We start from the raw sequence: 10320 nt of genomic DNA, 5'->3' as shown, positions 1-10320 counted from the left end.
TCAATGGGTGCATCTCCAGTATAGATTGGAGAATGGACCAGACTCAGGACTTGACCAACCTGGGTTTAGCAAGGTGAACAAGGGATCTTTCTGCATCTACCATGGGGATGGACAGTACTTGACATGTCATGACTCCCATGAGACGTTACTGTCTTTAGGGGGAAGGAGTCCGAAAGCTGAAGTCCACAAGGGGGAGCTGTTGTTTTCTAATGCAGACACACTGATCCTGCTCCACCGTTTTTTTGTGCAGCAGTGTGTGGGGCCTCTACCCTATGTTTAACCCCTGTATTGATGTGAACAGAGAGCCACTCATCCTGTTCTGTCTAAGAGATGCTTCAGATAGGTCTGTTAGCAGCACTGAGGCTGCACAACACCCACTAGCCTTGTGAAACCAGCCTGCATCTTGCGAGAGCTCGTATTTTGCTTCACTTCATGTGTCAAATGAAACGAAAAGTGAGTGCAGCAGTCAGTCTGCTTGACCAGGCTTAACACCCCCACAGTCCTAAGTTCTGATTCTCAGTGTACTGTATGTCCCTCTGTCCTTTGGTCATCTGTTTTATATTATTTTAAGACTTTGGTGTACTCCACTTGTACTTGCAACGAACAAGTATGCTATTGACCATTAAACCACATATTATCCACCATGAAAGGTTCTGTGCTTTCCTTTTATAGACCTATACTTACTACGTAGTTTTCTCTCATTATCACTACAAGTTTATCCAAGAATACCATTGTAAAAAATAATAGAAACAGTATTCAGAATCCCCATCTTTGCAGGAAGGTCCATAGAGGGACGTTTTAATGGTTTTGTTCTCTTACAGTCAAATCAGTAATTTTATATCCTGGAATGACAGCATGTCAGCTATATTCAAACATAAATCAATGATTACTCAGTAGCGGTCCAATTAAGAGACACTTATTTTACCACTTGCTACTTCAGGGTTTTTGTGATAAACTACCGCTAGAAGGCACTAAAGCACCATGTTGCATATGCATTGAGGAATTGTTCTGCCAATACCGTGCCGTAATCTAACTTTTTAGTGCCTTCAACTGTATGGACAGCTATGCTGCTTGTGTCTTTGACTTGATCCAGTCAAGGTAGTGGGAGACCCGTGCGTAGACCCCAGGCTTGTTCTTCAACCCACACTGGTCTCCCCAGCTCACTATACCGTAGATGAAATGGGAGCTCTCCTTGTTACACGTCAGTGGCCCTCCAGAGTCACCCTGTCAGTCACACGGAGTGTTCATTAAACATTTTCAAACCATTCAATACCAAACACATGAAGTAATCTCAATCCAATCCTAATTCAATCCCCCAAAACGATGCTTTACGTGATATCGTACCGTACTCCATCAGAGTTGGTCTCAAAGCATCTCCCAAACACAGCATTGAGTCTCAATCCACCCCAATCAACTCACTGACCTGGCAGGAGTCCACTCCTCCCTGCAGGTAACCGGCACAAAACATGGTGTTGTCTATGGCGCTTCCATAGACTTTGCTGCTTGAGCAGCTCTCCTGGCTGATCAGCAGCACCTGGGCATCCAGTAGGTGGTTGGAGCCATAGTCAGCTACGGGGGAGCAGAAGAGTGATAGTGAAGGGAAAATAATAGTTCACACTCTGAGGACTTCTAGAAAGTAGAGAAAGAGAACAACAAGTATATAACAGATGTTTGCAAGCACACATAAAATACCCATGTAATATGATCAGATTCCATTTGATTGAATTCAGTTACATTTTTATATAACACATGACTAGTGTACATGCACATGATACGAGTAATATAATTAAATAAATATGCTGTGGGCATGATGACAACATAGGTACATGCACATTGTAATTGAACATAAGGAAATGCAGTAGAGCCTGCTCTTACAGTCCTCAGTAGCGCCCCATCCAGAGATGGTGCACTCAGTCCCATCAGGGAATGGGCTATCAGGCAAGCAGGCTGCCTTCACAAACTGGCTCTCTCTGGCACAGTGACCATCTGTGGCTTTCAGCTTCAGCACCGCTTTGGGTCAGAAAGGAAATTTATATTATGGGACATTGACTTTGCAGTCACTAAAATATAACAACATGGGACATGTTTTTTTTTTAAAGGAGATAGAAATGTATAGACCCATATAAAATACAAAGTATAAATAGGATCAATTTCATTTATATGCAGTCAATTATATTCAAAAAGTTTACTGAAATTCTTATTCCAATTGTTCCTTATTTGAATTGGAGATTGGAGTTTTTCGGTTTTCTTCCTCAATTGACTGAATTGAAATGGAATTGGTCCCAACCCCTAATAACAATAAAACATCCTTAAGGAAATCCTGACATGCAAACTACAGTAAACAGAGCTTTGAGAAAGAGCAAGTGCAAATATCACCTATGTCATTGTAAACAGCTGTGGATGTCTCCTTGTAATTCTCATGCCTTGTAGCTTTCTCCACTATGATCGTCTGCCCAATGGGCACATCCTTTCCTAGAGTCAGACTCCCAGCCACCACCTGCATCTGGTCCTTTGGATCACTGGTCCAACACAAACACAATGTAGGGTTTCAAAAATTACTTGCAGTGATCAGTGGGATGGATATACAGTGCATTCGGAAAGTATTCAGACCCCTTCACTTTTTTCACATTTTGTTACCTTACAGCCTTATTTTAAAATTGATTAAATTAATTAATTTCCTCAACAACCTACACACAATACCCAGTGAATAGTTTTCTTGAAATTCTTTGCAAATGTATTAAACATTTAAAACAGAAATACCTTATTTACATAAGTATTCCGAAAATTTGCTATGAGACTCAAAATTTAGCTCAGGTGCATCCTGTTTCCATTGATCATCCTTCAGATGTATCTACAACTTTATTGGAGTCCACCTGTCGTAAATTCAATTGACTGGACATGATTTGGAAAGGCGCACACCTGCCTATATAAGGTCACACAGTTGACAGTACATGTCAGAGCAAAAACCAAGCCATGAGATTTAAGGAATTGTCCGTAGATCTCAGAGACAGGATTGTGTCGAGGCACAGATCATGGGAAGGGTACCAAAACATTTCTGCAGCATTGAATGTTCCCAAGAACACAGTGGCCTCAATCATTCTAAAATGTAAGAAGTTTGGAACCACCAAGCTGATGGAGTCATACCCAAGAAGACTCGAGGCTGTAATCGATGCCAAAGGTGCTTCAACAAAGTACTGAGTAAATGGTGTGAATACTTATGTAAATGTGTTAGCAGTTTTTGCTTTGTCAATATGGACTATTGTGTGTAGATTGATAAGGGAAAAAGCTATTTAATCCCATTTTAGAATAAGGCTGTAAGGGACTGCAGTGATGCGTCTTGGACTGAGATGCAGTGCCTTAGACCACTGTGCCACTCGGGATGCAGGCTGTAACACAACAAAATGTGGGGGGTGCGAATAATTTCTGAAGGTACTGTATATACACATGCATCCATAAGGACCAACGCATGAAACCATACAATATAGACCACTGACATAGTGTATATACAGTACAGTGTATCTCTGGGTACACTATGTCAGTGGTCTATATTGTATGGGTTCATGCGTATTATAAATAATAATGTGCAAATATTGTACACTCCAGATGTGCAAAACTCTTAGAGACTTACCTATTGAGACCCACAGCTGTAATCGCTGCCAAAGGTGATTCTAACATTTATTGACTCAGGGGTGTGAATACTTATGTAAATTGGGGTTTTCTGTATTTCATTTTCAGTACATTTGCAAACATTTCAAAAAACATGTTTTTACTTTGTCATTATGGGGCATTGTGTGTAGATGGGTGAAGAAAAAAATATTGAATCCATTTTCAATTTAGGCTGAAACACAACAAAATGTGGAATAAGTCAAGGCGTATAAATACTTTCTGAAAGCACTGTATTATAGTTATACTCACATGCAGTGGCCGGCAGTCAGAGCCCAGCAGCTATCGATGAGCACCGCTCCACAGATGTGCCTGTATGCCTGGCTGGAGCCCTTTGGTCGGACCTGCAGGGACAGCTGCCAGGGCTGGGCTCCAGGGACGGCCTTCAAGCCTCCGTAGATCCTGGTGATGGCCTTCTTCGGCTGGGGCTTTCCACAGGTGGTGAACTGCTTATCAGAGGTGGGGCTAGCTGTGGGCTGTCGTGGGGCTCCACTGGCCTTTGGCGCTGTAGGTTTCTCTGGACCCGCTGAGGGTTTGGCCGGTGTTGGTTCAGGCTTGGGTGTTGTAGTAGTAGTTGTAGTAGTGGGTTTGGGACGAGTAGTAGGCTTGATAGTTGTAGTAGTTGTAGTAGTGGGCTTCGGACCAGTAGTAGGCTTGGGACCAGCATCTGTTGTGACCATGGTTGAAAGAATTCAGTACAATTTTACTTGTGCTTCTACATCTGCATTGCTTGCTGTTTGGGGTTTTAGGTTGGGTTTCTGCATAGCACTTTGTGACATCGGCTGATGTAAAAAGGGCTTTGTGAATACATTTGATTGATTTGATAGACTTATCCCCGCGGGATAAACTATTTGGCCTGATGTTCACTTCCTGTCCATATAGGCAGCTGTCAGAGATATGATATTTAATGCTGACCTGTGGGCTTAGCACACTCCCTGACGCCACAGTGATCCCACAGCAGCACCCGCCCTCTTCTTATGAAGCACCATGGCTGAGTGTCACCATCTGGGTTTCTGGACCAATCAATACACAACAGTAAACAAGAGAGTTAGCTGTATAAAGCAATATGTTTGAGTGTGAGAGAGATAAGTATACACTACCGTTCAAAAGTTTGGGGTCACTTAGAAATGTTCTTGTTTTTTTGTCCATTAAAATAACATCAAATTGATCAGAAATACAGTGTAGACATTGTTAATGTTGTAAATGACTATTGTAGCTGGAAACTGCAGATTTCTTATGGAATATCTACATATGCGCACAGAGGCCCATTATCAGCAACCATCACTCCTGTATTCCAATGGCACGTTGTGTTAGCTAATCCAAGTTTATAATTTTAAAAGGCTAATTGATCATTAGAAAACTATTTTGCAATTATGTTAGCACAGCTGAAAACTGTTCTGATTTAAAGAAGATTTAAAGAATAAAACTGTCCTTCTTTAGACTAGTTGAGTATCTGGAGCATCAGCATTTGTGGGTTATATTACAGGCTCAAAATGGCCAGAATCAAAGACCTTTCTTCTGAAACTCGTCAGTCAATTCTTGTTCTGAGAAATGAAGGCTATTCCATGTGAGAAATTACCAAGAAACTGAAGATCTTGTACAATGCTGTGCATTACTCCCTACACAGAACAGCGCAAACTGTCTCTAACCAGAATAGAAAGAGGAGTGGGAGCCCCCGGTGCACAACTGAGCAAGAGGACAAGTAATTTGAGAAACAGGCGCCTCACAAGTCCTCAACTGACAACTTCATGAAATAGTACCCGCAAAACATCAGTTTCAGCGTCAACAGTGAAGAGCCGACTCCGGGATGCTGGCCTTCTAGGCAGAGTACCTTTGTCCAGTGACTAGGTTCTTTTGTCCATCTTAATCTTTTATTTTTATTTGCCAGTCTGAGATATGGCTTTTTCTTTGCAACTCTGCTCAGAAGGCCAGCATCCCGGAGTCGCATACTATACTGATCTTATCTAAAAGGATAAACTGATCCTACATCATCACTCATACTCTGAGACTCTATGTGAATATGTGCCCAGACCTGCAGAAGTTATGAGGGCCTAGTCCATCGTCATCCTCAAAGTCATTGAAGGGATCAGAGCCTTTCTCCAGGATGAAATGGGAGTTCCAGTAGAGACATTCCTCTCCGTTATCTGTCTCACTCACGTTGCCACGATATGACTCCCCGTCATCCTTGAGCTTATAACAGTCATCTGGGCCTAGTCAAGATGATGACATTTACATCCAGTCAGTATATCAGGAACGGTTTGACCATTCTATTTAAATTCTCTCAATTCAGTAAACTGAAATTCCACTTCCCATTTTTTTTTCAACAAATGTTGGTTTAGTTCCTGAAATGGACGTGAACCCAACTCTATTGGCTGACTGAAGAGCTGGAATGTACTGTATTTATTTACCAACATTACAGAAACGTCCACTGAAGCCTTCTGGGCAGAGGCAGTCAAAGTCCATGCCGTCCTTGACACACAAGCCTCCATTATTACAGGGGTTAGGCTGACACACCGCAACTGGGAAAGGAATGTGATTACAGAAGCATCATGATTAGCTAAAAATGACCAATAAATTCCATAGTATACATTGCTATTTTCTCACATTACCCCCCCCCCCCAAAAAAATGAAAGAGGATAATAATTAGAATAATTTGTGAGGACACTTCAGAGGCAAGAGGTCAGGAGGGCTCTCACGTAATTTGCAGTCTGGTGGCAGGAAGGGCTGCTTGCACTTGCACGCGTAGAAAGGTGGTTTAGAGGTCAACACACACTCGCCACGACCACATGTGCCCCTCTTACACCTTTTGGGCCCTGTAAGAACAATTCAGATTCACATCAGTTTATTTCTCACTACATCTGACTGTATCCGCAAGGCAAATGTGGCATAATCTTTGTCGTAAATAATTTTGGTCTAAAAACGATTTAAAATCTACTATACAAGCCAAGGACTAAAGTATAAAGCTTTTTCAATTTATGGAGCCTCTTTTCCCTTTCCTACCTTTCTGGCACTTCTTGCCCTTGAATGGCTTGGGGCAGTCACATTTGAACCTTCTCTTTCCCTTCTCCTCACACACACCGTCATTGAGGCAAGGGTTTGGGTTGCATTGGCCTGCAATATGAACAAGACAAGGGGAGGAGGAAGGCTTTTACATGAGCAGTTTCGAACAGTGATTGATTTAGACTTGGCATCGACTTTAGACTCAGTCAGTATAGACCATAACGTCTTCTTGTGTCCTCACAATTGTATGTCATCTGACATACTATATCTACAGTATGTTGTTTTGACAGTATTATACAATAAAACTAACACTAAAGTAACATACTAATTATTTACAGTTAATTGCTATAAATGGCAATGCACTCTGGGGGATTCTACGCGTAAACAGTAAATTATACTGTAAATCCCAAGGAAATGTTGGTTCAACAGTACATTACTGTAACTGCATAGCATTATGGGATTGGCAACTTGCAACTTTTTCTAACAATTCTGAGTGATAGGATTGAGAGACATCAAGGTCTGAAGTGAACCAATCAAACAGGGTGCATATTTAAATGATTTACAAATTTAATTACACCAAATATTACAGTGTAATGAAAACATTACATTTTTACAGTACGGTAAATTTGTAGATTTATCAACAGTTAAATACTTTTAAGCATTATACTGCAGCATACTGTAAATTATTGTGCATTGTGGGGAAATTTTGTGGGCCGGGAAAGAATTGCTGTATTCTGAATGGTGCTGTAATTCCACCCCACATAATCTTTGGGGTATCAAAAATCCTTTGACCACTAGTGGTTGCGTGGTATAGTTTTTCTGGCTCATGAACATATTCTGTAGCGTGACTTGTCAGAGGCTACATTTGTGCCACCTTAACTGCTGTACCAATTTCACTGATGTGTGGTAGTAGTGCCCCAACAATGAAATGTGTATAGGGGAAAGATGGGAGTGGCAGCAAGTCTCAAACCTTTAATGGTTGAGTATTTGACATGTCCTTTGGTCTGTTTTGCCATGTATTCACTACTAGTTTGGAAGCCGTTGTTTAGTCCTCTAGAAGTGCAATTGATAGAAAAGACCAAACAAGACTTCCAAACTGGCATTCATTGATATGCTGCAATATGTAAACACATTACCAATTGCATACAATTACAGTAAAATACTGTAAAATGCAAACCCCATCTCCTCTCAATGATTTACATTTTGTTCATTTATTCATTACAATTACGGTTAAAAGATTAGTAATGCACTGTACATCTGTTTTATGGTAACCTACAGGCAGCCAGTTGCCTGCAAGTTAGCATTAAAACAACAATATAAAATATCACAATATCAGTATTGGATACTGTAAAATACAGTACGGTAACATACTGTACTTTTTAAATATTTTTTTTTACAGTAACCTTCAGGCAACTTGCTGCCTTTATGTTATGGTAAAAACAGCAGGGAAGGTTTTAGAATGTAGTGCATGTCATAAGACAATTTCTTCTTCACATCTCACCATCTGGTTCTTGGAGTTCATAAAGCCAGTCAGGATCATCACTATCGTCCTCACCTGGTTCGTCTACGATCTCAAAGAATGGATCTAGAGCGGAGATACACTATCAAACATTGTCGTGTTACATGGTCTAGCTCTCCCTCTCCCTCTTCCCCTCTCTCTTTATGTCTGTGTGTGTGCATGCGTGTGAAAGCATATTGTGAAAGCCTATACTATTTTGCATTATGAATAAATAATATGAATAAATATGAATAATAATAATATATGAATAAATCATATGCTTACCCTTCAGAATATCCTCGTGTCTTCTGTACTTTCTTTCAGGCTTTTTGCTGTGTTTTTCCTGTTTCAGATGTTTTCCATGCTTCTCTTGTTTACGTAACTGAATAAAAGGTGTCATCATTCTTCTTTCAACCAAGTAACATTATGGACAGTAGTAGCATTTACTACATTTGTATTTTACCAGTGCAACAGTAGGCCTAATGCCAGCACTCATGCAATATTTGCCAAACTGCAAAACTTGTAAACAACACATCTTTGAGATTTTATTAAACACAGCAAAATAAACAATTAAACAACTGGAAAAATGTTGTACGGGAGAGCAAACACATTCGACAGGCATCTACTCTAAACTTGCAACTCTAAACTATCACCCATCAAATGAGTAGAATACCTACTTGAACAGGTAGAATGAGCAATACAAGGAAGAGGCAGAAGAAAAGAGGCTTGGAGTTCATGATGGCAGTGATTATGTGCGGCTAGAAGAGTAATTCTGTCAGATCACCCACATCATTTCCCAACCATTTGTGTGGGAAGACTAACCTTTGTATGCACAGAGTGCTTTGGCATCTAGGTCTCTCACCGCACACTACCGTTCTATTGACTAAGGGGGTGTCAAGAGTTTTTTTTTCATTTAAAGAGAGCTTACTTTAAAACACATATAATAAACAAACATACACATTATCTGCAACTCTAACAGTAAGTGATTCATCAATTCAGGCAACACTGACCTAGATTGTTTGTGAAAATATAGTTAGCACATAGGACTAGTCATTTACTATTGGATATTACCATTAGAGCTCAGAGATCCTATTTACAAAGAGAGATTGTTTTTTGTTTGAGTGTAGACTTTGGATTCACATCACATGTTAGCTGTGTAGGCTACTCTCCAGGGGCATGAAGTTTATTTTACGGCAAATCTTCCTTCTGTGGCCCTGTCTGGTTTACAGAGCAGCAATATATATATATATACAGTGCCTTGCGAAAGTATTCGGCCCCCTTGAACTTTGCAACCTTTTGCCACATTTCAGGCTTCAAACATAAAGATATAAAACTGTATTTTTTTGTGAACAATCAACAACAAGTGGGACACAATCATGAAGTGGAACGGCATTTATTGGATATTTCAAACTTTTGTGCAACATTATTCAGCCTCTTTACTTTCAGTGCATCAAACTCTCTCCAGAAGTTCAGTGAGGATCTCTGAATGATCCAATGTTGACCTAAATGACTAATGATGATAAATACAATCCACCTGTGTGTAATCAAGTCTCCGTATAAATGCACCTGCACTGTGATAGTCTCAGAGGTCCGTTAAAAGCGCAGAGAGCATCATGAAGAACAAGGAACACACCAGGCAGGTCCGAGATACTGTTGTGAAGAAGTTTAAAGCTGGATTTGGATACAAAAAGATTTCCCAAGCTTTAAACATCCCAAGGAACACTGTGCAAGTGATAATATTGAAATGGAAGGAGTATCAGACCACTGCAAATCTACCAAGACCTGGCCGTCCCTCTAAACTTTCAGCTCATACAAGGAGAAGACTGATCAGAGATGCAGCCAAGAGGCCCATGATCACTCTGGATGAACTGCAGAGATCTACAGCTGAGGTGGGAGACTCTGTCCATAGGACAACAATCAGTCGTATATTGCACAAATCTGGCCTTTATGGAAGAGTGGCAAGAAGAAAGCAATTTCTTAAAGATATCCATAAAAAGTGTTGTTTAAAGTTTCCCACAAGCCACCTGGGAGACACACCAAACATGTGGAAGAAGGTGCTCTGGTCAGATGAAACCAAAATTGAACTTTTTGGCAACAATGCAAAACGTTATGTTTGGCGTAAAAGCAACACAGCTCATCACCCTGAACACACCATCCCC

General features: G+C 40.6%; 1 protein-coding gene across 1 annotated transcript; it reads right to left on the bottom strand.

The window, feature by feature from the left end:
- Positions 1-755: 755 nt before the first annotated feature.
- habp2 (hyaluronan binding protein 2) lies at positions 756-8996 on the bottom strand. Its single transcript, XM_029670009.2, has 13 exons — positions 8839-8996; positions 8447-8543; positions 8165-8248; positions 6664-6774; positions 6360-6476; positions 6072-6182; positions 5696-5873; positions 4579-4676; positions 3916-4330; positions 2377-2519; positions 1876-2010; positions 1424-1569; positions 756-1224 (listed from the first exon to the last, which is right to left on the bottom strand). The coding sequence occupies exons 1-13, from the start codon at positions 8896-8898 to the stop codon at positions 1063-1065; spliced, it is 1857 nt and encodes a 618-aa protein (XP_029525869.2). The 5' UTR covers positions 8899-8996; the 3' UTR covers positions 756-1062.
- Positions 8997-10320: the final 1324 nt, after the last annotated feature.

This window comes from Oncorhynchus nerka, linkage group LG10 (genome assembly GCF_034236695.1).
Source record: "Oncorhynchus nerka isolate Pitt River linkage group LG10, Oner_Uvic_2.0, whole genome shotgun sequence".
In the NCBI taxonomy this organism is placed as follows: domain Eukaryota; kingdom Metazoa; phylum Chordata; class Actinopteri; order Salmoniformes; family Salmonidae; genus Oncorhynchus; species Oncorhynchus nerka.
This window is presented reverse-complemented; position numbering and strand designations above follow the sequence as displayed.